This window comes from Psittacula echo (genome assembly GCF_963264785.1).
Source record: "Psittacula echo genome assembly, chromosome: 6".
Classification (NCBI taxonomy): domain Eukaryota; kingdom Metazoa; phylum Chordata; class Aves; order Psittaciformes; family Psittacidae; genus Psittacula; species Psittacula echo.
This window is the reverse complement of record NC_137743.1, coordinates 14570621-14597217: the sequence shown is the minus strand read 5'-3', so window position 1 is coordinate 14597217 and position 26597 is coordinate 14570621. Positions and strand designations below refer to the sequence as shown.

The window sequence follows — 26597 nt, the reverse complement described above, 5'->3', positions numbered from 1 at the left end:
TGACTCATTTTTCTGAAGATTGTGTCTCTTGCTTAAATCCATCCTGCTTTGTTGTTAGGGGGGCAGATGGGTACTGAAAGCAAAGGTCTGCTGCCTGTGAGTAATGAGATCAGTGAAATAACTAGGTCAGGATTTTTTTCATTGTTGGACAGATGCTTATTACTAAAGTCCCCTATGAGAGCCACAAAGTCAGGTCTGGAGAGGTCACAGGTTGAGCCTGGATCCTGTTAAAACCAGTAGCATCTTGCCTTCCAGTGGGTGCCAGTTTGGCAGCCTCCCTCCAGCTTGCTGCTGGGCTTTTCATGGCGTCCCTCTGTTTGTAATGCATTATTCAGTTCCGTTATTAATCCCCATCTCTTCCAGGTCAAACAGTAATTTGCTACATAGCGCCTTGACAAATGGTGTACCTGAGGTTTGGAGAGAAATGAGAGTAGGTGTAAAGAACTGGCTACCCTAGAAGACAGGAATGGCATATAACCTGCTGTCAGTAAATGCAAATCACATTTGCACACAAGTGTTTTCCAGGATGTCTGGGTATTACCAAGGTTAGGATAAACAGATACTCTGTCAGGTTGAATGACACACAGAGGCCATATAAATGCGAGGTGCTCATATATAGGGTAATGGAGGCCGGATTTCTGTGGAAAGAGGAGACAAAGCAGAGCTAAAATGGTTATTAGATCTCTGTGATACCGGCTACTGCTGGTTTTGGTTACCTGGTTGATGCCAGCTGAGGAGTCATCTTTTGTAGGTGGTTCACTGCCAACTATGCACTTTTGAGCGTGGGCTGTGGTGTTTGTTGCTAGTTGCACATACTAATTTTCAGCTTGGAAAATAGCTACACCGGTCGGAAATTTGCTCATCTTCATCTTTCTCCTTTTCGACATATCAACAACGTCTCCAGGTTAACTGCTGGCTTTTGAGAATAGAAAATTGTGAAGTGCCTTGATCCTTTTGTTGTAATGGTACTCCACTGTCCATCAGTTCTCATTCCCTCGGTTTCCCACACTGGCTTCAGACACAATAAATCCTAACATTTATGGATATTAAACCCAACCATTTAGTACTGAAAACATTCAGAAAAGTAGGTTGAGGAGGTCTGATTTCATCCTTTCTTGCAGCAAGGTGCAATTCAGGCAACCTACAGACCTCCCTGAATGCCTCCTGTCTCGATTATGCCCTAGATTTTGACCTTTTTATTTGACATGTAGACTTCCAGCAAAGGTCCAATACTAAACTGGAAAGTGGAGAAAATAACTGGCTTTTTGCCCTGGCACTGACGTTAATGTTTGTTGTAGCTTCAGATGTGACAACATTCAGCACTGCCTTGAGTCCTCTTCTGCCTACCACTGCTGGGTATTTTAAGGATTATTTGTAAAAGCACTTGACAGCATGAGTGCGCTCCTGGCAGAGTTGCCAGCATGATTGTGGGCTTATAACAAATGCCAAATATCAACAAGAAAATAAGTAAATCTTACTTTTATTCCAAGTTGCTTTATAAAGTTTATGACAAGTGAAAACTAATCCAAAATGCCACATCTTAAATAGCGGCTTCCCAAACGCACTGAGGTGAGGTCTTCCCAACTCAACCAGTTTCATGAGAGAGCCTCTACTGGATTTAACAAATGGCCTCTATTGGACTGGCTGGGGTGAGAACGCAGACTCCAAGTCTGCAGAGCTCTCTCCTGAAAACTGCTGTCTTTGGAGTGTGGATCAGGGATCCAGTGTTTCCAGTTTCTTAGATCTGCATTAGCTCTTAGGTAGGATGACGCCAAGGAGACCATGATGCACATGAGTACGTGTTGTTTTACAGGACAAAGCCAAACTCATGAAATAAGCTGGAAATCTCCCAGGCTCTGCAGGTGGGAGATAACGGATGGCATGTTCAGGCTTCGTAGTTGCGAAACAGGAATACTCTGTTCTGATGGAGTTGAACAGTTTTTGAGAGCAGACCCATGTAGATACTGCTTAGTAATCCCATCTGGAGGTGGCTACAGTTAGCTGAACAAACGGTGGTGGGAAGGGATGTGCTTGCCTGGACAACAAGAAAACAAGACTGTCCTTCAGCAGGGGAGCGTGCACTGGAATGTGGTAGTCACTGGCTGTTGGGGAAGAAAGTGCTTTTGGAAGGAAATTGTCCTCCTTCTTTATATAAGACTACTTAACACCCCCACCCTACCCCCCAAACCCCTCTGTAATAGTTCAGTAAAAACTCCATGCTGCTAAGAATGATTAAGATTTAAAATCATGAGTGCTACTTGCAATGGAAGGTAGAAACAAAGGCAGGTCATTAAATGCTAGTACTCAACTTTCTCCTATAAGATTTTTCTCCCCAGATACATTTTTTTTACCTGTAAAACTACTTTCAGTGACGTGCCTTGTCCCTACCTGTTGGTGTGAAAGAGGAAATAGTTGCTTTCATAGGACAAGTACTTGTGATATAGTTTCTAGGAGACATTTAGACTATGGATTACTGTATTGCTGATACGTCTTAAGTAGTTAGAGTTTCGCAGCATGTGACACAAAGAAGGAATGGGAGAAGGAAGTAGAAATAATACAGAATTGATGGTATGAAAAGTGCAGGCTGGGATTTAACCAGGAATTGAAGCCTGATGGAAGTGCTTGGTGGTGAGCAGAAGTTTCCTGACAAAAAAATACCATGATCTCTGTACTGATGGCAGCGTGTAACCTCCTCCTTGGCTTGCACAACAGTGCAAGAAACTGTACAGCTTGTTACAGAGATGAGTCTTGACTTATGTGGGGAGAGGAAAGGAGACTGAAATGCTCGATCCAAAGGAGACACCTGTAACATGTTCCAAAACAATGCTCTCCTTGTGCTGGAAGCTTTGCCTAGTAGACTTTTTCCAATGATTTGTTGCCTTTACATGTTATCTCTTTCCCTGTGCTGGGTTGAGTAACCCAGTGCTGGAGGTAGCTGTGCTCTGAGCAGGGGTCGGGCCATGTGACCTGCTGGGATCCTTTCCAAACTAAATTATTCCTTGATTCTGTGAAACTGTTTGGAAACAAGGGTGACAGTTCTGGGTCTGACACGTGGCACTGGGTCTGACGGCTCCCTGTTCCCAGAAACCCATTGGTGGCTGGGCTGGCAGAGAGCTGCAGAAAGGCTCTAAGAGCAGCTGCTTGGACTTTGAGGAGTATGGCTGGCACTGCAAGGACTTGAAAGCCTGGGACTTTCTGAGCTGTGGGAGCTGAAAGCCAACTGCAAAGACTATTTGAAGGTACAAGTGCTTACATATTAGCAAGGAAGCTAATTTCTCATGGTCAGTATGTAAAGAAGCTTCAGACAGCAAGATCTGAACTCTGCTTTAGATAGTAAAGCAGGGTGTTGCTTGGGACTTGATCTCCAAAAGCAGGCAGGAATAACCTGCTGAATAGCAACGTAGGTACTGAGGATCTTTTCAACATGCACACCTATCCCCTCATAGACCTGTTTGCCATCTGGGCTAAGAAGAAGCAACCATGCACATATATGGTGTTGTGGAAAGGTCATTTCAGATATAGTGAGGTTGGCAAGAGGGAGTCAGAAAGCTCAAATAAAAGGATAATGTGATTAAAGTCTCAGAAAATAAGACTTGTAGAAGTTCTTAAGTGGGGAAAATACAGGGACATGGAAGTTGTTGTAGGTTGTTGCTGCCAAGAGACACTGATGTGTTCCTTATTGCTACTATTTGAATCAGATACCACTGAATGGAACATGTTTTGGGAGAGTAAACACAGGTGGTCAAGGAGAGATCAGTGCTGTGGTGCAGAGTTGTTCCTGAGATGGGACTGTGCTTTCACCACCTCTACGTGATTCATTTGCTGGTTCAGCAAGTTACATTGATCTTTATGTGTCACAACCGCAGGCTTCAGCCGGTTGCTTTCTGGCTTGTGCATTATCAACAGGATTGCAATTTTGCAATGGGATTTTAATTTCTCAATTCTGTTGCTAGGAGAGCCAAAATCTATGCTGCTCATCGGGTATGTTAACTCTGCAAGGACAACGAAAATGAGAAGTGCAAATGAACTAATAAGAGGAGATCAGAAATAGATGCGTCCTGTTTCTAGTTCTTTTTGCTGACTAACGTTACAACTTTTGGAATGAATAGCATGTCTGAAGCAGAAAATGCTGTGCTGGCTCAACAGTGTCTTGTAAAAGTTGCAGTTAGAGATGGAAACACCTCCTTACCGTATAGGAAAATGTTGTGTCTGCTGTTGGCATGCAGCCTCTCAAGGCAAGAACATAAAATGTTTGCTTTAGCTACCTGTAGTAAAGCAGCTCAACTGGTCTGTCCAGCAATATGTTCTTCTCTCTCTCGAAAAAGGAGGCACATACCCCTCCAGCTTGTTGGCTCTGTGGGTGAGTTCTAAAGAGTGGTGTGTTGGTGCTTTTTAGAGCCTTCCTGTGGAAGGAAGGGAAGCCATACATCGTGTGCTGACTGGTGGTTTCTGAACTGTGCTCTCACCTGATCAAAAACCTTTTCAAAAGGGTTTTCAGAAGTTGATGTGACTTCTTAGAAGAAAAGTGCAGCATGGGATCTTTTCTGTACTATGTACTTTAGGTGGGGGACCCATAGGCCCAGAGTGAGGAGATGCAGCTCTGTCCGGGGTGATGCATGGTGGTGGGATGCTAATGCTCCCCCAGATCCCCGAATAGAGTGAGTCTCCTTAAGAACTTGGTGCAGGACTCTTCTGCGTTGAAACTGCTGCCTTACCTCTCTCATTCAGTGAGGTGGTCCATCGTTTGAGATGATCTTTATATTTTGTGCATATGGTGGCTCCATAGAGCTGAGATGTGTGGCTGTGTGCCCTCATAAAATAGAGGACAGTGCAGCTTGAAAAGTCTTGGGGTCCACTGATGCGTGTTCCTGTAACCTGCTGGTTGGGTTTTGTTGGGCTTTTTGTTTGTTTATTTTGAAAGGTGTTACTTACAAAACTAATTCTTTCAACACATCTTTTGGTATAAACCTCCCCACCTTTTCTTTGCCTTACAATAAATTTTAAGTGAAAGAAAGTGAAAATTTTAGACTTTGTTACAGGTTTGTTTCAACATCAATGGTTTTTATTAAGATTATTAAGAAACTGTGTAGTGTGACTTCCAGGTTGCCCCAAAGCCTAAATCCTAGAGGATGTACAAACCACGACCTGTAAAATGCTTTTGTTTTCCTGTGTTTTGTACTTTTTCCCACCCAGGTTTTTAGACTACTGGGAAAACAGAGACTTCTGTGAAGCAGTGCACCATGTGGGGAGCAGTACCTTGCACCATGGTCCTTTTCCATCTTAAGTGTCCTGAGGACCTGCTGGGTGATAAAGTACAGCTGATTTGGCCGAGCTCCTGGACTACTTTGCTATTCCAGGAAGAAGTTTTACAGGAATGCTTATCTTATACGAAGCATGTGGCTAATTATGAAGGAATCATTTTAGATTGGAATCTTGCAGGAACATACTGCAATTATCAGTTAAATCTAAATGAATCCAAGCGGTATTTTCTCAAATTATAATGTTCTGTTTATGAATGCATTTCCTCCACTTGGCATTCAGCCCCACTAATGCAGTGATATTGTGTAAAATGTGGAAAAAAAGCCATCTCTTCCTTAAGAGAATGTCTGGCTCCTAGAACGTAGTAGCCTTTAATGGGAAAGGGATGATGAGAAAGCAAGGCTTACTTGAATGCTAAAGCAATGTAACTGATGAGTTTGGAGATACGGGGTTTTCTTCTGAACAGTTGCTTGTGATTTTTGGTGATCTGTAGCTATTTTTTAACTTCTTTATGTATTCTAGAGTTTCTCAAGACCATAACTTGTGACTTTTCAAATGCTTGCAGATCATTAAGTAAAAAAACTACATTTACGGAAGATACTGACAAAGCATCTTAAAAGTGTGTCTGTTTAATTTTAGGACAAGGAAACCTGCATGGGTGTCAACAATCAAAGTTACATATGTGAAACGGGCCACTGTTGTGGACAATCCCAGTGTTGCAACTACTACTATGAACTGTGGTGTAAGTCCTTCCATTTTGTATGGCTTCCCTTCCTTATCTGCATGGCTCTCATACAGGTCTGGCTTGTGTCCCTTGGGGTTTTATATTCAGCCCTTGTTACACATCACAATTGCATTTCACTGCAACACAAACCAGAGTTGACCTGACATGGCAAAGGAAATAGGGTCTCTACAGTGGACACTGCATGCTTTTTGAGGAGTAATGGGTTGTCTTGCCAGGTTCATGACTGGAGATTTGTTTGGTATTCTCGCTGATTTGGGCCATACTGAGGGGACGCAAGTAAGGAAACCATGCTTGAGGGAGAAACGCCAATGCACACTACACTAGAGTTTGAAACACTCAAGCAGAGAATTAATTCAGTATCTTTCAGCTTACTGTTTTACTTCTTTGCAAGAGTAACAGTTTAAATCTCGTTTATCTTTTTAAAGCTATCCTTTCAAGGGAGGTGGGGGCAGGACATTTATTCTCCTCAGGATGCATTGTGTTAGGAGCACAGTTCCTTGGATGGAGAGGGTGGTGGGAAAATCTTGCAGGCTAACAGTGGCTGAATACTGTGGGCTGTGAGGAGCATACACTGCCCATGGCAACCCCTCTTACCTTATCTTTCCCAAAATCTGGAATTTAAAACTACCCATGTTTCCAGTGAGTGGTTGAGTGGCTATACCTGTTAAATCCATTTAGATGGCAGCAGATCAAAGCAGGTCAGCAAAACTGATAAAATTATATGGGAAAAATGGGGAGTTGAGAGGATAGAGAAGTAAGAAATGCTAAATTTTAAAGGCAAACTTTAACGTTCGTGCTGCTCTGGTGGTGTCCTTTCTTGAGGAGGAGCACAAAGAGTTGAATGCTGGTGTTGATGTGCTGTTGTACTGCTGGGAACTTAGGCTGAAAAGGCATCTGTGCTCCAAGAATTTGGAAGTGTGGAACTCTGAGCTCTGCACCCCCACATTAGAGAGGCTGGAGAGACTTTCTTACCCTATCCAGTAGTATCTTGTAGCTTTTATGCGACTGTGCTATCTACTTAATCCCTCTGTTGTGCCCATAGTTTCACTTTCTCAAAGTATCATGTGTGTGGAAATGTATTATACATACAAAGATTGTCACTTAACCTGTATCTAAGGGCAGGAATAGTTGAATCCTTTAGCCTAGAGATTTACTCCTACTCTTCAAATTAACCAGTGAAGCATGGATGGTGTGGTTATAAACTAAACAGGAATCTAATAGACTTCAAGTCACACTGTGCATCAGACTGCAGTGGCTGGCTGTGTTGATGCTAATGGCAGGATCTGAATGTGTTGCAGGCCTTCTACAGCAGCTTGATTTTCAGAAGTCTCTGAACACTTCAAGAAACAATTCATGACAAGAGGAAAGGGTGGGGGTTACGGGGGCAGCTCCAGGGACCCTAGCAGGCTGAGAGATAGGCATGAATACATGGCTGCCTTGGGCTGCCTGGTTCACATCCTAGCAGTGGGCCACACAGGAAGGGCAGGACAGATGGCTGGAATTTGTTCTATATGGGGCTGCATGGACAAAGCAGAGAGGGGAAGGTCAGACCCAGTTTTGGATTTATGTGGGTGGGAATGTGGAGGAAGATGCGCGTATGCAAGGGTTTACAGGCTGTGTGGCAGGCAGGGTCTAAATTGAGCAACAGCATGAAGTGCAGCTGGATGCTGGAGCTTGTTGCACAGTTGCCATCTTTCTCCCATGGACATGTTGAAAGAGAGGCTTAATTGAATTGGATACAAGCAATACAGCCCGAACAATAGCCCCCTGCCATTTTAGTGGAATGATTTTACTTGAACTATCTTGTGCTCTCAGTACGGCACGGACTTTGAGACTTGGCAGTGCCTGGCTGCATCGTAAAAGTTCTTGGAAGATAAAACCAGATTTTGTTAGAAAGAAGCAGAATTTTTCAGGTTTCGTTCTAGGGCAAGTACAGAGGTCGTGCTGAGATCATGGAACAAACATATTAGTGGCGCACACTGCTGGATGGTTCCTTGGGAGGAATGGGTTTCTGCATTGAGATTCATATTCCTTCTGTGTTGCAGAGAGCATCATATACCACACTGTGATGAGAGGAGTAAAGCAAACATGAGACCTATTCTTCTAGGCTTTCTGCAAACTCAGGCAAATGTCCAACTTCGATTTAAAATTGGTTAATGTTTTCTAAGCTCACTTTGCCATTGTGTTAGAAAAAAAGCTGCTGGGGTGGGAGGGGGGAGGCATGGGGGAGCATGTCCTTTAAATGAAAACTCATATTCTAGAGTTTGTGAGCACAGCTGCAGAACTTACCTGCTGCTCCAGTTCTGATTGTCTTCAGTAGCTACATATGGTGAGGCACTCTAAGACCTTCAAGGTGAATAGCAGTGATAGTGTATGTAAAATAGTCTTAATATGAGCCATAAATTGATGGTGTGGAGTGTAACAGCTTTACATGCTTGGGAATAAGATTAGCTTTTAAAAAGTTATTATTAACTTTTGAGTTAATGAACAGTTAACTTAGCAGCACCTTTAAAGTGTGGCTTCATGGTTGTTCTGTGTTTTGATTTTAACCAGTGTATGCATATACTGCAGTAGCTTTTGAGAAGTTTCTGATCCTCTTGACCTTCTCGTACCACCAGTGCTTTTGTGTGCCCAAAAGCAGACCTTCCTAGACTTGTTGAATTAAATCCTGCATTTATTTACCACCTCAGCTTTGTGGGGAGAAGCAGAGGAGGGTGGCATTTGAAATGGAAAAGAAAACGAGTTTGTCTTTGCCTGACATGCCTTCTGAAATGTGATCCTGTGGCCACTGTATGTGGCCACTTGGAGATTTTTCCTGTAAAAAGGATCTTTTTTCCCAGTTTAAGAATTTGAGGGAAGTTTGTCTTTGAGAACGCCTGATCTCAGCATTTCTAGACAGCACGCTAAGTTGGCAGTAATTACAAACCAGTCCTTGTGGGCAGTGGAATAGGACGCAAAATCAAGGTATTATTTTGTTAAGGGGTGGAGTGGAGGAATGGAGAACATGATATGCCAAGCAGGTGGACGGCCTGTATTTAAAATTAGATAACAGCCCAGTTCAGAGCCCCACCCCACTCTTGTTAAAAAAAATAATGAATAGTGCCATGCTGCCAAATAATAAAACTATGTCCAGATTCATATATATATAAGCCTAATAGCTATATAAAGGTGTATTTACTTCTTAGCTCAAGCTTGGTAACTGGTAACACAAGGGAAAATGTGCAATATGCTTTTGAATTTTCTTGGAATAGAATCATAAAAAGTAAAAGGGAAGAAGAGGCTTTACTGTTGCTTTTGTATTGTTTGGATGGTGGTTGAGCTGGTTCAGCATTTTAGCTTAACAACTTCTTTGGGCTCCCCAGAGGGCTCATGGTCCCCAAGGTGGGGATTGTGGTCTTGGGAGAACGGCAGCAGCCACTGGGTTTTGCTTCCCTACAGTTTTCATTGAGGTGTGTTATGATGTGATTGTAATTTACTGGAGTTGCCCAATGTTGGCCTTTGTCCAGGCCTGACAGGCATCTACTGCTTAAATATTCCAAAATACCGTTTTCCAGAATACAGGAGGAAGGTAATTGGGGAAGAATGCCATTCCTGCATTTTGCAGGTTAAAAATTTAGGCTCAGACATTTGGGATTTTCAAAAGTGTATAATTAGGGCTGAAACCCACATCCAGATCTCCTGACATCCATCCTTGTATGTTTCCTTGCCTATTGAGGACCAGCATGAAATTGAATCTTTCCAGAGGCTCTGAACACAGCAAGGAAAGCTACAGAAAGTATTTTGTGTGGTGTGGTTGGAAGAAGAGTACACCATGCTTCAGGAATCATGGAACATGGAAACTGGCTGCTGGCCACTGTGTGCAGAAGAGCTTAGTTTTAGGATTTTAAAGTTAGAGGGCTTAGTTGGTCTTAGGTCATGTAGGAACTCTACAGCAAACCAGCACTGGCGATGGGTGAGTGTTCAGATGTTGCATGTGCCTATTTGCTTCATTTTGGCTTCTTCAGCCAAGTAAAAAAGATGTTGATTGTTTGGGCCCTGGTGGGAGGGTTGTACAGGAAAAAAATGTTCTGTTTGCAGACAGCACAGTTGATGTTTTTGCTGATTTTGAACATTTTGCTCATCTCTGCACGCTTCCCCTTGGAATCTCTAGACAGCTCTTTTCCCCAAAAAGCATGCTGCCAGAAAATTTTGGCAGGGATCCGGTTAGTTGCTAAAACTAAAGCAACTGCTGTGCCACATACATGTTCCAGGTCAGCTTCATAATAGGAATTCATTTCCAGAACTTGCTCCAGTCTCCAGAACTCTCAGTCAAACAACGCATCAGTCCCAAGTTTTCTTCCTTACTGTGTGTTACCTTATCCTTCAGTCCATGTCCTTTTCCAGAGAGGGATTTACCCTGTTCCTTGTCTTTCACTCAGCCTCCTACATGGTTGCAGTTGCTTTCTCTTTAGATGTATCAAACTTCACCTTTGGCTGCTGTTACTCGTCAGCTGGTGCTTCAGCGATAATGCTCCCATGACAAGGCCTAGCTGACAATATAGGACAAACAAAACAAATGTCACAGCCATGCAGAAACTCATGATAAATAGGGTCACTGAGGGAGTTATTTCCTGATTTCCTTGCACATTTTTTAGCCTAATCCAGACAGCAAAAGTGTCTTAAGCTTGTTTTGATGTGGCTCAGTAAAATTCACAAACCCAAAGGAGAAGGGAAGCTGTCTTGCGTAGCCTGACAGTGCAAAAACTGACTTTTGCCCTGTGTGGCCTGCTTCTACGTGCTCTGTGTTGAGCAGCAAGGAAAAGAAAGAGAGTTTGCTGGCACTGGTGCACCCCCTGCCTTTTGTACTTCCAGCCCAGCTTCTAACCAGATGTACAGATCTGTTGGTGCAGTGATCTCCAGATCTTGCTTCCAGGTGTTCTGGACATGGTGTCAGCTGGTTTTCCCCTCCAATCTCTGTTAGACTGCTGTTCAACGTGCATTTTACCAACATAAATGTCTTGGGAGGCGTAAGTCAGCTGGAACTGACTGGATTTGCATCTTCTGGAGCACAGAAACAATTGCTCTTCAAATGCTCCCTCCCCAGAAAAGAGGCATAAAAACAGTGCCTGCAGATTTACTGCCTCAAGTTGATTCTTATTGCAAGATAAGCAAAGGATTTTTCTGAAATCTGTCTTTTTGCACCTTATCTCATGGCAGTGTGTGTGCCATGTATACTGGACACTATTCTGAAAACTAGAAACCAGTTGCAGATAACATCCATCTCCTTTTGTCTGAGTTACCAGTCTGGGAGCAAGCAAACAAGCAGAAGTTGGAGATGTTCCAGTATCTGAAGGAGGCCTACAGGGATCCTGGGGATGGACTATTCATCAGGGACTGTAGTGACAGGACAAGGGGTAACAGGTTCAAACTTAAACAGGGGAAGTTTAGATTGGATATAAGGAAGAAATTCTTTACTGAGAGGGTGGTGAGGCACTGGAATGGGTTGCCCAGGGAGGTTGTGAATGCTCCATCCCTGGCAGTGTTGAAGGCCAGGTTGGATGAGGCCTTGGGTGGCATGGTTTAGTGTGGGGTGTCCCTGCCCATGGCAGGGGGGTTGGAACTAGATGATCTTAAGGTCCTTTCCAACCCTAACTGTTCTATGATTCTATGTTGTTTTCAGCTTTTCTTTTGCCATTGTACTCTACAAATACTCATAACTTTTTCCTGCAGTGTGATCAGGCTGGGGCTACAGTCCCATTGATTTAAACTGACATAAAGCTGTCATTGAAAGTGATAGTCTTTCTCTTGCTGCTGTTGTGTTTGGTAGATGAGTTTCAACCTGCTCTGGTTCCCTCAAACCAGTTCAGACCGCAGTTGCAGCACAAGAAGGGATGGAAGAGGCAGCAGGAGGTACGGAAGAGACAGGCAGAAGAGGATCTGTGGTGGATGACTCTATTAAACTCAATGCATCCAGGTTCTGGTACCAAGTAAATTTCTCTCCTGTTTTTGATGATAGCCACCATTTGGGACACCACTTTTTAGTCAATGAAATTGTCCCACTTCTGTTCAGAACCAGCTCTCGTGGAGTCAAAGCTATTACCCATATGCTTGTCAGTCAGACACAAAATCACTTTGCAATATGTTTTGGCTTGCTTTTAGGGGACTTTCTTCCAGCAGCAGAGTGATGGCATTTGTCCAAGTTTACCATGAACTTGAGGGCAAATTTCTCTGTTCCTACCCTTGGAGCGCTCCAGAAGACATTTTCCATTTTGCACAGGATAAAAGGAGTTTCCCTGAACGGGAATGCTGATGGCAACATCCCATGCAGCAAATACAGTACATCATCTGCTTGAACATTGCTCCCACTTTTTTCATGCACAGCGAATGCTCTGGGTTGTTTATTTTTTCTTAAAATAATTATTCTTAATCATTCTTAAGTTTGAGCAAAGCTCTGGTCAGCGTCCCAGGAAGGTTTTTCTTGAAGCTTTAAGCCTGGCGTGTTATTTCACAGCTGGTAGAAAACATCTCTGGTGCATGACCATGTGATGAGGCTCCCTTTCCCAAGGACTCTCTAAGTGTAGCAGCCTTCTCTTTCTTTGATATTTCCTCTGCTTGTGGGAAGTGGCTTTCCTGGGAGCTAATTCTGTCCCTGGGTATTTCTGCAGCTCCTGTTGTGACTCTGAGCTTGGTGCTTTTGTAAAGCTTACAGCTCTGAGCCTATCTGATGCTGGGTAAGAGGATGATACTTCTTTTTTTTTATGAAAGGTTTTGACACCCTGGCAGGGAAATCTCTTGGCAAAACTGAGCTCCTTGGCTGGGTCTGATTCACCCCTTGGTTGCATCATTATCCATCCATTAGCATCACCGGTGAATTTGGTGGAAAATATAGCAGTGTTTCTCAGGATTCGGCCTTTTTTGGACTGGAGAGTTGCTTCAGCTTCTGACTCTTCCATAAACCAAGAACCCGCCTGAAATTGCTTTCAAGTCCAGTGGTCACCTGGGGCATGTTTAGGTCCAAACTGGTGCATGACTTCTGTTGATGCTGATCATCAGTGGTTATTTTTCCAAAGACCCTGTTTGCTTTTTGCCTGTCACATTGCCTTCAGGTTGCCATGAGTTTTCAATCCCAGTGGTCACCACCAGCCTGGCAGTGGGTGATAGTACCTCTCAATTCAGACATTTAATGGCAAACTTGCATCAAGATGTCCAGTTGTCTCCCAGCCTTTTCTCCTTTTCCAATGACTGCAGTGATAGCTCAGCACAATGCAGCTGAAAAACAGTTTGTGTCCATTTGGGAAGGAGGCACACATTGAAGAGCACAGGGAAGGTTTTTGGGGATGGTGAATGCAACTAGAAGCCCATATTTACTTGGCTTTTAGAGACCTTTTAATGCCAAACTTCTGGTGTCTCTGCACATCTTGCCCATTTTCCGCACGAGGCAGAGCCAGTACCTTCTTTAACCATGAACAAGGTGTTAGCATGTACCACTCCTGTGCTCAGCCTCCACATTTCCTGCTTGAGTAGTGTTGTCTGGGTGAATTTGAAATACCCCTCCTGCCAAATGAACTACTGGGTACATGGGCCAGTGTTCTGCTTGGCTTACCTCCCTGCCGCTGGTTTTGAAGCCAAGCATCACCAGGTGTACAAATGCACAGCTCAGCCCTGGACATCTTCACTGTTCACTCTATGCTCTTAGACATAATATTTACAGTTGTACTTGGCCTGTATGTATAGCTTTATTCCAGATAAATGACCCTACTATGTATCTGCTAGGCTTTTACAGTTTTTCTGTTCTGCAGCCAAAATTACAGCTGTACCCAAACTTCTGGCTAGGGCATGTTGTAGAGCCTTTTATGGAGGTCCTGGACTGCCAGCACTGTGCTGGGCTTGCAACCAGAGCTACACCAGATCCTTCTGTCAGTGCTGGCACCCTTCTTCAAGTGACAACCAAGGAGCCCCTCGTGCCTCAGCACCTATGGGTGTCCCATCCTGTTGCCTCCTATGCACCAGGGGGACTTTGAGCCCTGCAGTACAGATGTGCTGTTGAATGACAAGCATGTTGCACGAGGAGCAAAGCCATTAAGGAGGACGCCAGAAGCCAGGCCAGCAAATGGCCATTGTGGGCACACGCGGCTGACCTCCTGTGATCATCCAGGCAAATCCTTGGGCTCATGCAGAGTCAGGGGTTGAGTAATTCCTAGAAGCTCTAGGAAGTGTCAGCGGTTAATGAAACCAGGCAATAGCGTGGTATTAGTGGGTTCTTTTTCTGGCAATTCCCATGAAAAACAACAGATCTCATCCACTTGTGGTTGCGAGCGTGCATAGACCCTTTGCACAAGAATGGAGGTGTTGTTCCTGGCACTGTGGCCGGATTGCAATCCAGTAAATTATGGTCTGCTTACTTAAAATGCCACCTGTGGTTTCAGTAGGATCCAACATTAATTTATTATCCTAAGCTGTTGTATGTTGTTACTGCCTGTTGTTTACAGAGTTGCTGCACATCTTCCCAGGAATGGCTGAGCTTACTTTGGCCCCTGCTCTGAGCTTGTGCATCAGTTTGTCTGCAAAGCACTTTGGGATTTCTCTGGAATGGGTAGAGAAGTTTTCGAAAGAAGTACTTTATTAATCTTCTGGATGCAGGCTTGGGTGGGAGCAGTTATTCCCTGCAGAAAAATTTGGCTGCTACAGCTGAGATTGCTTAACAGTGGCAGTTCTCCAGGACATCTTAACTAACTAAGTGCTGCTCGCTACCATTGCATCTAGAGTCCTTGGGAAAGGACATGATCAAATGTGTTAAAAAGCATCTGTTTTCATAACTGTGGCTAAAATCCCTGGATAGCTGGGTGTAATTTTCCATTGTTTTTTGAATGCATGATCACAGACTGCCTGTTGAAAATAAGGAGTACTTAAAAGATGAACTGCAGGCCTGCCTCAGTGCATGGTGCCATGCTGTGCCAGTGACCTGGTTTTGATGAGCGTGTTCTTGCTTCTTCAGCAACTAAGAGGCAAGGGACCTTCTCTTAGCAGGAAAGAAAGTGGGAGTCTTCAGACAGCAAGGCAATGTGTATAGGGTTTGCATGGCAAGGTTGTGGTACTGGGGGTGGCTACAGGGGTGGTTGCAAATGCCTGGTTTTGGAGGGAAGGGTGGACTAGGCCAGTCCTTTTAGTTTATACAAAAAGGCTTTTTTTTAGAAACGGGAGGGTGTTTGGAAGGCAGCAGACACTTTCTCAGCTCAGATGCAGAAGACATCTCAAGTGCTTCATCCTTTGCTTCTCTGGAGTGAAGATGACGATTTTCTCTCTGCCCTTCGTGGTACTGCTGAGTAGGCTGGCTAGAAAAACTACCTAGGAACCTTAATTTCCAGCCAAGCAGGAAAAGATGGAGCATGTAACACCTTCATTTGATAGCAGGGTTTGATAAGCTTAGATGTAAGGTGGAATCCAGTCCATTAGGGAGGTTGGTTGTGCAAGGCAAGAGAGAGATTTCAGTTTGCCGTGCCAAAATACATAAGGAATTTGGGTTGCAACACAGGGAGGTGAAAGTCCGTGCTCAAATGCTCACAGGCACGATATGACACATCCAGTTTACCTACAAACAGCCCAATATGGGTCTCTGAGATGGGTGATATGGGTCGATTGCACTTTGTTCTGAGCCAGAGCAACACTCCTCTCATTCTTCTAATTCCTGAACTGTTCGCCTTTCCCCACCCAGCTCTTAGCAGAGAAAACATCGCTAACTCAGCAAGGGATGCTGAAAACATCAAGATACAGTAAAGGTGGGACTAGAGGTTTTTACTAGAGAGGAGAAAAAAGCAGTTCGATCTCCCAGAGCAGAACCATGCTGAAAATGGGCTGTAGCATGAGGAGTCTTCATTTTGCCTGTTTGGGAATAATGAAGAGTGGCAAAGGTCCTACCAAAAGAAAAGCAGTGTTGTGCTCTCTGCTGAGGGGTGGTTGTCAGGCCTACATGTTTCTAAAGGGGAAGCCCTCCTGGTATCCTGAGCTGCAAAACCTGAGCTTGAAAAAGAGATTCAGACAGGTAGAGCTGGGGGCTGTACTTGGAGGAGGCAAAAGCCTAATTTGCAGTGAATGTTGCTCTTTTGAAGTGTTTCTCAGAAACATTTTTCTAGTGCATGCAAGCGTGAAGGGAGATCTGTGGAAAGGGGGAATTATTCCACATGTTGGAGGGAGTGGAGGAGATGCAGGAAGCGTTCTTTTTAAATTCCCTTTTAAGGAGCAGTGTACGTATGGTACAACAGGGCACCGAGACCAGCCGTGACCACAAAAAGGGCAGAAGTTAGATTTCTTAAGGATTCGGGGGGGGCTGGTTTAATCTAATTTTGGATAATTTAAGACATAGAATACAAAAAAAAGTTTTAAAAATATTTTGAGACATTTATGTAAAAAGAGTATGGTTTTGTTAAATGTAACAATGAACGATTTAGGATGGAAATTAAAGAGCAGTGCAAACAAAAGCAAAACATAGTGCTTGGGATTTTTCCTCTTCTTCTGTGGTCAATCTGCAGAGTGTCTTTTGTGTCTTGATTGTTATTTTCAAACCGAAGTGGCTGTAGGAGACAAGTCCAATGTTATTCACAGCTCTTCTCATATTTTTGGCTAGAAGAAATGATATCCAAAGGGTGGGAGCGATGATGGAGAGGGCTTAGCTCTGTCTCCATATTTCATTCTTCTCTAGAGTTGTACTTAATGAACATACTCCACATTGTACCAAAGCATGTACAGAGTTACCCAGTTCTGTCAGGGCTACCCAAGGCTGTCAGAACAGGGGTCAAGCATGCAGGCAGGTCTGTGTTGAAGCCTCCTGGCACAACATGTATTTCTGCCTTTAAGAGCAGTGCAGGGTTCAGATCTGGGTGTTCTGATGATCTTTCCTGTTGCCTTTATGGTGTTTGCTGGGTTTGGATTTGGCTCTTGCATTGTGGCTAAAACTTGCTGTCCCTCACTGCAGGGTTTTGGCTGGTGTGGACCATCATCATCATCCTCAGCTGCTGTTGTGTTTGCCATCACCGACGCACCAAGCATCGTCTCCAGGCCCAGCAGCGGCAACACGAGATCAACCTGATTGCATACCGGGAAGCCCATAACTATTCAGCCCTGCCGTTTTACTTCCGTATGTACCTCACACTGGTTTTCCTGGAGGTCATGGGTAGCAGGGCAGCAGCAAGTTTTCTGTGTTGGGTGGAAGCGGGCAGCAGTGGTTGGGCTCAGCAAGAGACTGAGCAGCTTTGTGGCCTAACCTTGGCTTGTAGAGATGAGGTGGCATATTCCAGCTGCTGGATGCATTTGACTCCCCCTTGAGTCTGGGGTTGAACCACACCAGCTACAACACCTTCACACCCACCCTTGATTTGGCTTTGTGAGTACAGCGATCCCCTGAGTGGTTTTCTGGGAGGGTTCTTATAATAATCTCCTTCAGTACTTCACGGATGCTCCTCCTTTCCAGCCTGCACTTGCTGCTGGTGGGACTGAGGTGTGGGAAGTGGCTTCTTGAAATTCAGTCACACAGAGGGGATGGAAGTGGTGACTTGGCAGGGACTGTGCTGCCTCCTGCCCTGTGCTGCGGTGACCAGACCACATTCCTGGTGAGCAGCCCTAGGACTTGGCAGGAAGGAGCTGTTGCCCATGGCTCAGGGAAAGTACAATTGCTTTGTGCTCTCCTTCGTGCCCTGCTACGCTGCACTAGAACAGCAGGCCTCGGCCTTTTGACTGGCAATATTGCAACTGAGTTTACTGTAGTAGACTGTTGAGTTGCATATATGAACTTGCTTTTCTTGTTCAGCTCTTGCAGCCACCTCAGAAATAATCCCCAGCAGCCTTTTCCTTCCCAGGGATACCCAATTGCGCATGGAAAACTGCAGTGCTGTCTTTGTGTTTCCAGTATTGAAGTCCATTCTGCCTATATATAGACTATTTTATTGCCTCTTAAGAAATAAAATCTTTAATAGATTTTTGGGGCTGTAAGTACAATAAACCAAACTTTCTTGACAGTACTGCCAGTTTGCATTCATTTTTTTCTGATGCAGGCAGAACAGTGTTAAAACAACAACTGAAAGCCAGGATCCTTGTAACTGCTTATGTCTCTTCATATGTGCACAATGCTTTGTGAGATGAAGTCTTTGCTCTTGAAAGCGGAATCTTGGCTGAGAAGCCAGTGTGGGAGAGGGCTGGTGAGGTATCTCCCAGGATGTTCCCTCCAGCTGATGCAGGCCATCCCTTGGTGTGGTTTATGGGGCTGTACTGGGGTACAGGGTCGTGATGATAAGGTCACCTGGTAGCAGTGGGCATCGATTTGAGAGCCAAGAGATCAGGCTGCTGTTCCCAGCTGTGTCCATCTCCTCCTGTAAAGGCACCCTCCTGTGCCACGATTGCTGCTTCTCTATAACATGACGTGTCTCATTTGGGCCAAGTTTTGGCACCCCTTGTAAAGCCCCTTGGGCTGTTCGGAGGGAAGGTGCTGGTAGACAACAAACAACTTACTGACCTGTATTAATGACTTGTTTCCTGAGATAAGCTGTTCAACAAATAACTTCTCCTCCTTGCTTCCCACTTTCAGGGTTTTTGCCAAATTATTTACTACCTCCCTATGAGGAAGTGGTGAACCGACCGCCAACCCCACCACCGCCATACAGTGCCTTACATCAGCAGTGCGTCCCAGCAGGCAGCAGTAGCACAATCCCAGACACGCCAAGAAACCTACAGCCAGCACAGAGCAGCTCAGCAGCACTCAGTGGCAATAACAGCAGTACTGACCACCCTGGGTCCTCTGGCCTCAGGGACCCCGAGCCCTCTACCACCACACTTGAGAGAGCAGTTGCCAAAATGCAAAGCATTGAGCCTGGTGGTACCAGCACAGGAGCCGAGCTGGTGGAGAGGGCCGGTCCTGATAAGGATACTGAGTGCAAGGAGGAACTCCTCAAAGGTTACAGCTCTGAGAGCTTGGAGCAGAGCAGCGCCATTCCCGATGCGAAGGACAAGACGCCGGGCAGGCAGCGCCGCTTCACTGGCGACTCGGGCATCGAAGTCTGCGTATGCAACCGGGGCCATCACGACGACGACCTCAAGGAGTTTGATGGGCTCATTGATGATGCTCTGGACGGGCCCCTGGACTTCTGTGACAGCTGCAGTGGCCGTCCCCATGGGGATGAGGAGGAAGGGCTTTTTAATGCCGCAGAGGAGCAGCACCGTGAACACAGCCACCACCACCTGCCCCGGCAGCCAGTGTGTGTACTCTTGAACACAATAAATGAGCAAGACTCTCCAAACTCTTGTACCAATAACTCCCCCAGCTAAGGTGGCAGAGTGGAAGGGAGGAAAAAAAAAAGAAATGAGAGTGGAATAAGAGGATAACAACTTTAATAGGAGGAAAAAAGGTGATACAACCTTTTATTAGTTTATTTCTGTTTCTCCCCCTTCAGTATAACTCGAGGACTAGTCCTCGAAGGCCCGGCGTGTGGGGGACGGGTCACTCGGGGTTTTGTTAATCATGTCTGTCCTGCTTCGCAGGGCAGGGACTGGTGTTTCTCAATGAGACCTTCTAACAAATGGAATTTTCCCAATGGTGATTTTGGTGATGGTTATTATGAGTTTGTTGGTTTTAGTTTTCTGAAAACACTGCTTTATCTCGCAATCAGTAAAGCTCAGCAGATCTCACCCTGGGAGGATACAAAATCACCGTCAGGCTTCAACCTCCAGGTGTCTTCCCAGAAGCAAGCAGCTTCTGACAGTGCTGGCAGTCAGTAGCCCAAGAGTTCTGGTTTGATATAGTGCTCTTGAGGTATTGGGGATTTCTTTTTGTTTTAGCTTTTATTTTGTGTGTGTGTGTGTGCGTGTGTGTGTATAAAGTTTTCCTGAAGTTGATGAATGCCTGAACACATCAGCCCTATAACCTCTGGTGCTTCAGTGTTTTAAGACAGCAGGTAGGAAATTTCCCACTTGAAGCTGGTGACTGAAGGACCAGTTTCTTCCAGAAGGAGTGTTAGTCTACCATGAGCAGTTTGGAAAGAAAGGCTTTGCAGAAATTTGCCTTTATATGTCATTTTTAAAGACAAGCGTATTCCTTCAATGCCTCCAAGAGCACAGTTAGAAGTAGAATCCAGGCAGCTGGGCTGCTTTCCAAGTACTGTGGTCTCTGAATGACCTTTTCCCGGTGTGCTGCAAAAGGGCTTGGTTTTATTTTGTTCCTTCCTTTGCACCCCGGCAGCAGCACACTGGAGTTAAGATGACAAAAAAGAACAGGGCTCTCTTTGGCCAGCGTGCCTTCAAGCTTCAGCGATGCATGTTGAACAAATGGAGACGAGAGCTCCGTCCATTGTGAAGGGATGACTTACCATGTAGATGTGGAAGACCTGTGCAGTATTTTTGTTGGAAATCCAAATGTTCGGTGCGATTCTAATGTTGACCACTTCAAAGAAATGAATGTCTGTTTTCCTTTTGTTTTTATGGTGCCAACTGGCTACTGTACAATGTCTGTGAGCGTGTGTGTGTGACTGCAATGCATGCATGCAAGTCCTACTGGTAATATGACAACCTGCTGTAAGACTGCAAGAAAATTTACTGTAGCTTTGCTTTAATAAACAGTAGAGATTTTGTTAGTGACAACCTGAAGGAAAAACAAAGAGCTTGAAACTAACATTCCCTAGTGTGCTCATGTGGAAGAGAGCACAGTTCACACTATGTATCTTGTTCTCGGGTTTTCTCCCCAGCCCTTTTATAATTATGGTCATCCTGATCATTACTGTTATGGGGGGAAAAAGAAAATTGAAAACTGAACTCAGACATACTCAGATTTGATTGATTGAAAACCAAAATCAGTTTTAAATAAGGTGGAAACCAAAATATAATGCCTTTTCTGATAACTTGCCTGCGTGTATGTGCATCATTTTGTGAGTTAAGAGCAAGGCTTATCTTTAGTTTGTGGTTGTGCTTTGGTTTCTGAAGTGGAGGCATGTAGCACTGTGCTGGATAGAGATGACAGCAAGACAAGTGGTGCTCACCTTGGTATTTACCCACATGTTTGAGGAGAGCACTTCTACCTGACAAGGTTTAGGAGAGTCTCACTCCTTTGCCTGTCACAGCCTTTCTCTTCTATCAGGACAGCTGATGAAAGCGGCTCTTCAGTTTGTGTCTTGGGATGCTCTTAGGAATGAAGGACTTCGATATGGATTCAGGAGACCTTGTTCCTGGATGCCTGGAGTGTGAGAGGTAACAGAGAGGCTGTACTCACCCCAGAGCCACGCTGGCTCCCTGTGCACTGTGACCACGCAGGGACTGGTTGCTCCCAGCTGTGTTCACTGACCACGTGCATCTTTTGAGAAGAGAATTAAAGATCCCCAGTGCCACCCTTAGGAATTCTGTACGTATTGGCACCGGGTTTTGCTCCTCACAACACAGAGAAAGCTAAAACAAAGCACATCAGTCCTTACGGAGTAGGGTTTAACTGCTCTAAGTCCTGGGGATGGCCCTGTTGCAGTGGGAGACCCTCTGCCAATGTTTCTGTTGGCATAAGACAAAAATCTCTGTTTGCTTTCCTGCCACCCCACTGAGGGTGGGGGAAACCCCACTTCTGTGGACATACTGGTGCTTACCTCTAAGCCAAGCTGCTATTTCTGATCTTAAAAAGTCAGGAAGAAGCAGGGGTGAGCCTGTTTTATGACTCCTGGAGGTTTTTCAGGCTTTTAAAAACCATAAAGAAACAAGGCACAAACCACGTTTCTTAAGCTCACATGTGCCTGAGGAGGAGCAGGACAGTCAGCATGGCTCTTGGTGCTTCAGGCTTTTAGACCTGGAGCAGGAGGAATGGTGCAGGGCAGGACAGCTCCTTGGAGGCATCCAGCTGGTGTCTCTTCAGGGCTAAAACCATGGACAGGCAGAGAGCTCCCAAAGCTCCAGCTTTGGAGCTTTAGAAAGGTGCTTGATCCTCATGTGTGTCCCTTGGTAGAAAGCCAACATGACCCAAACAGAGCTCTTCTCTGAATGCACGCCGTGGGTGTAAAGTGCTGGAGATGTGAGGATGCAGGCAAGTGTGCACCTCTTACCTCCGGGGCACGAAAATCTACCCATTTCAAGCTATAAGGGGCAAGTGTTTTATGATTGTCATAAATATGCCACTTCAAAACTAAGTTGCAAACAGTGCAGCACAATTGAGGGCAAATTAGTGTCAATCCACTGCTAGATGTTTTTCTTTACAACATGCTTCAAGTGTTGGTGCCAATAATACTTGAAGTCTATTTTTGCCAGAGCTTTTGGCAATGCAGTGCTGCTTACACGGCATGTTTTTGGCCACTGAAGTCAGCTCTGAGGGCAAAGACCCAGAGGGTGGCCCTGCAGGCATGGGGGGATGTTGCCTGGGGACAGGCGCTGCAGAGGCCATGTGATGGCTCAGCAAGAGGGTCCCCCAGGCACAACTGGTGGATGCTGCAGCATTGCCTCGGTGTTCCCAAGGGACGCTTCCGCTCCAACAATACAAACTCATCCCTCTGGGAACACCCCTCTAGTTTTTCTACAGCATATTGTTGCATGTTTATACCACCCAGCAGTTGGGTGTTGGCTGAAGATGGAGAAGGAGGGAATGGTGTGTCTTGGTGTGTGCTGGCAACCTGCTCTTAGAGCTCCTACCTGCCTATCTCGAGGCAAAGGAAAGTTGAGGCACAGTTAAGCTTCTGCATTACGCAGTCATTGAAAACTTCCTGGGGCAGGAAACCTGAGCAAGGCTCGGGGACACAGCACAATCTGGAAGCTCTTGAGGCAATGGGAGCGTTGGGGCGCCTGTCGTGCTTGGGGACATGCGTCAGCGGCTGCAGCCGGGACTGCCTCGCTTCCTGCCCCTGCAGCCCAGGCTCCCACAGACACATCCTTTTCTGAGCCAGGCTCGACCCACGGTGACCCACTCCCAGCAGAGCTTGGCAGGGATCCTGCTCCAGTGATCACACTCCCTGCAGCCGGCTCCCTCCCGACCCTCACTCACCTGCCCAGGAGCTGTCACCCCCTTGGTTTTGGGTCTCTTGTTTATATAGGAAAAGCCTGGACCAGGCTGGGCACGGGGTTGGACCAGCAGCCCCCGCTGAAAGCAAGCCGTGCAGCATACCTCAGCGAGCAGCCCGGGAAGGCCCGAGTCAGTTGCTGTTCTTCGCCTGTCTTCATCAGAGCTGGTTCCCCCTCCCCTGCAGCACAGCTCTGCTGTTATCAGATGGGCCCGGTGCCTGCCCCAGGCATCTCGAGTGGTGCAAGCGCTGCAGTCTCTGTGCCGGGGGGGTCACAGGCTGCCGGGGTGGTTCTGGGTTTGGTTTCGGCTGGTGAACAGCTGTGTCCTGAGCTTTGTGCTTACTCAGCTCGCCTGGCCCCCTGCCCGACGCCAGCCCGCAGGTACTGCCAGCATCGCCTGTGCCTCCGCTGCTGGCTGCAGCTCTCCAGCACAGCCTGGGGGGTACAGTGGAGCCCGTCAGACTTGGAGGGCTCCTGAGCTGGGTGAGCTGAGGGCTGTGCCCCTCAAAATGTGTTTCTGTGATGAAAGGCTTGGGCTTGTTCTACCTGGTGTCCTCGAGTCCTCTCTTGGTGTGAGCTGCACCTCTGCTCCATGGGGTACAGCATGGGAACAGCCATGAATGAAAAATCATCATCCTATCCACTATCCACTTTCCTCTTTTGAAGCCCCCCTGTGCTGCAGGGAGATGCTGTTTCCTGACCCACATAAGCTGCCCTCCAAGCCCTTCAGCTCCATTCACTCCTGCCTAGTGCAAAGACCCCAGGTGACCCCAGAGGAAGGGCAGGGACCCAACATGGCTCAGGCTGTTTAGAGCAGCAGGATTATTCCAGTGGCAAAGCCTTGGTGTTCTCAGTGGCTGCCCTTGCTCAGCCGGCCAAAACCTAGTGGCAGCTGCTGAGCTCTCCCCCCAGCTCTCCCATGGGCATGGCTGCCTCATCCCCCTGTGTTTGAGTCACTGAGCTGCCCAGTGCCAGGTCTGAATGAGGCCAAAAGACTTGTCCAAGGTGGTCCCAGGGACTCCGACTTCCACAGGGGCTCAGAGGGCAGGAGGATGGAAGGGAGCCCGGTGCAGCCTGGGTGAAGCTGTGTGGTGGGGTCAGGAGTGTTTGGGTGCAGCGCCCGGCCCCGTTGCAGCTGTCAGGGCATAAATACTCTGAGTATGATTCAGCAGCGTCCCTGCCCGTTCCCAGCGCGGGAGCAGCCGTGCCCGCGGCTGTTTACCCGCTCACACGGTGCCGATGCCGGCAGCTGGTGTTGGAGCCCTGCGGCGGTGGCTGCTCCCGGCTGGGAGGAGATGGGCTGGGGCTGAGCTCAGACACCCCGCGGCAGGGCAGGGCTCGGGGTGATGGGGTTTGCAGCACGTGGCTGGGGTCCAGGTCCGGGGCAGCATCTGCCAGCACAACCCAGGGAACCCCAGCTGGAGCCTGGGCTTCGGGCAAGCGTTTGCTGCTGAAGGCGTTCGTTCTCCCATCGGAAACATCCCCGGTCCCGAAGTCCCTGTTTCTGCCTCATGGTACGCACTGGCCTTGAGCGCTTGCAGTGAGCGCACGCACCTTGCCGCGAGCACTGTGGCAATGGTACCGTGTGTGCAAGGGGTCGGCCCTGCGGTGGCTCTGGCGAGGAGAGAATCCCTTCCTATACCAAGGTCAAACAGTGCCTTGGTAAGCGGGCACAGAGGTGCTGAACGTCTTGGGCTGATACTCTTGGAGGCATCAGGATGCTGGTGACTGCAGGAGCCTGGAGAGGAGCCTCCCTGCCAGCACATGCAGCTGGGGACAGAATATGGGGCAGGGGAAGGACCCGGCTGGCACAGATTCGCCAGTCCATGGGAAAGCCCAGAGCATCCTGTTGAGATAAGATTTCCCCAGACCTGCTCTGAGCTCAGTCCCCCTTCACACACCAGTGTCAGCCTGTGCCGGTAGAGGTGGAGGGATCTGAAACCCAGCGGCACCCATGGTGTGATGGAAAGGGGCACGAGAGCAGGAAGGACTGTAGGGCTCAGCACACAGAGCTCCCCTCTGCCCTGCTTCTGGTGGGTCACCTGCACAAATCACCCTGAGGATTGCCCCTGTGTGTGTAGAGGTTCTTCCTTCAGCTCCTCACCACTGCCCTGAGCCTGCCTGAGAACGGACTGGGAGAAGATGCTCACAGTGCTGTGCTGGGCTGCAGACGCATTGTCTTCATTGTCCCTGTGCCATCCCCAGGCTGACAGGGCCTGTTTGGCATCAGATGCCAGAAGTGAAGGGGCTGGTAAAAGCCAAGGGCTGGTGGTTCAAAACAAAACATGCAGCTTTGACGCACAAAGTAGGAAGAGTAGTGGTGGGGAGTGTTTATGCCAGATTTCCTGCCGGCTAGCAAGAGAGAGAGCTGGGGGAAAGAAAGAAGGGGGAAAAAGTGGGGCTATGTGGGGCTGTGGCTGTGTGGGTCTTTCCACCCTATCCACTTTCCCTCCAGGTGCCCTGAGCCATAGCTGTGTTGCCATTGAGTTAAATATTAAGAGGTCAAGTAATAGAGAACCAGAAACCTAATTCTGTGCTGCCCTCCACAGCACGGTAGTGTTCTGTGAAAGCAAACCCAGCCCCTCATGCTATGGAGAGGTTGTGCTGCTCCAAGTGATGGCCGTAACCCAGCCGCAGTGAACATCAGAACACTGTGAGACCTCACTTGGAGTATTGTGTGCAGTTCTGGTGTCCTCAACATAAAAAGGACCTGGAACTGTTGGAACAAGTCCAGAGGAGGGCCACGAGGATGATCAGGGGACTGGAGCACCTCTCGTATGGAGACAGGCTGAGAAAGTTGGGGCTGTTCAGCCTGGAGAAGAGAAGGCTGCGTGGAGACCTCATAGCTGCCTTCCAGTATCTGAAGGGGGCCTACAAGGATGCTGGGGAGGGGCTATTCATTAGGGACTGTAGTGACAGGACAAGGGGTAACGGGTTCAAACTTAAACAGGGGAAGTTTAGATTGGATATAAGGAAGAAATTCTTTACTGAGAGGGTGGTGAGGCACTGGAATGGGCTGTCGAAAGAAGTTGTGAATGCTCCATCCCTGGCGGTGTTCAAGGCCAGGTTGGATGAGGCCTTGGGTGGCATGGTTTAGTGTGGGGTGTCCCTGCCCATGGCAGGGGGGTTGAAACTAGATGATCTTAAGGTCCTTTCCAACCCTAACTATTCTATGATTCTGTGATTCTGTGATTGCTGCACAGGGAATGTCAGCAGCCCCTGGCACTGTGGTGCTCACGCACTGGGCCTGGTGTGGGAGGGGGTTCCAGGTGCCTCTGGGTGTCCCTGAGCAATGGAGCCCCACTTTTGCCTGGAGCTGGTGCTGCCTGCATCTCCCCTTGATGATTCACACACAGGACAGGGTCAGACAGCCCTGCAGCCCTACAAGGTGCTTGTGTCCTACCTGGAAGGGGCTGCGTGCATGCAGGTGTACATGTGTGCATGCAAGCACATACATACGTGTATATGTAAGCATATTCAGGCATAAATGTATCCTTGTGCTTTTGTGTGCATATACATGCTTGTAAGTACATGTATGTACAGGCACGTGTGTATATGTCTACGTGTGCTGGCAGCAATGCGTGTACTTGCATACTGAGGGAGAGGAAGCCAC

At 47.0% G+C, this 26597-nt stretch overlaps 1 protein-coding gene across 15 annotated transcripts in view; it reads left to right on the top strand.

Annotated features, from left to right (window-relative positions):
- Nucleotides 1–26597, top strand: part of WBP1L (WW domain binding protein 1 like) — a 68366-nt gene that overhangs the window by 39353 nt on the left and 2416 nt on the right. For 6 of the 15 annotated variants that reach the window (XM_080621152.1, XM_080621157.1, XM_080621145.1 and 3 more), the window contains 3 exons: nucleotides 5899–6001; nucleotides 16953–17114; nucleotides 18558–20859. In XM_080621152.1, coding sequence (XP_080477278.1) covers nucleotides 5899–6001; nucleotides 16953–17114; nucleotides 18558–19294 — 1002 coding nt within the window. In that variant the 3' untranslated portion in view covers nucleotides 19295–20859. Of the gene's footprint in view, nucleotides 1–10; nucleotides 3240–5193; nucleotides 6002–16952; nucleotides 17115–18557; nucleotides 20860–21095; nucleotides 22566–26597 lie in introns of those variants that run through there. The other 9 variants (XM_080621156.1, XM_080621155.1, XR_013957212.1 and 6 more) reach the window with 8 other exon arrangements.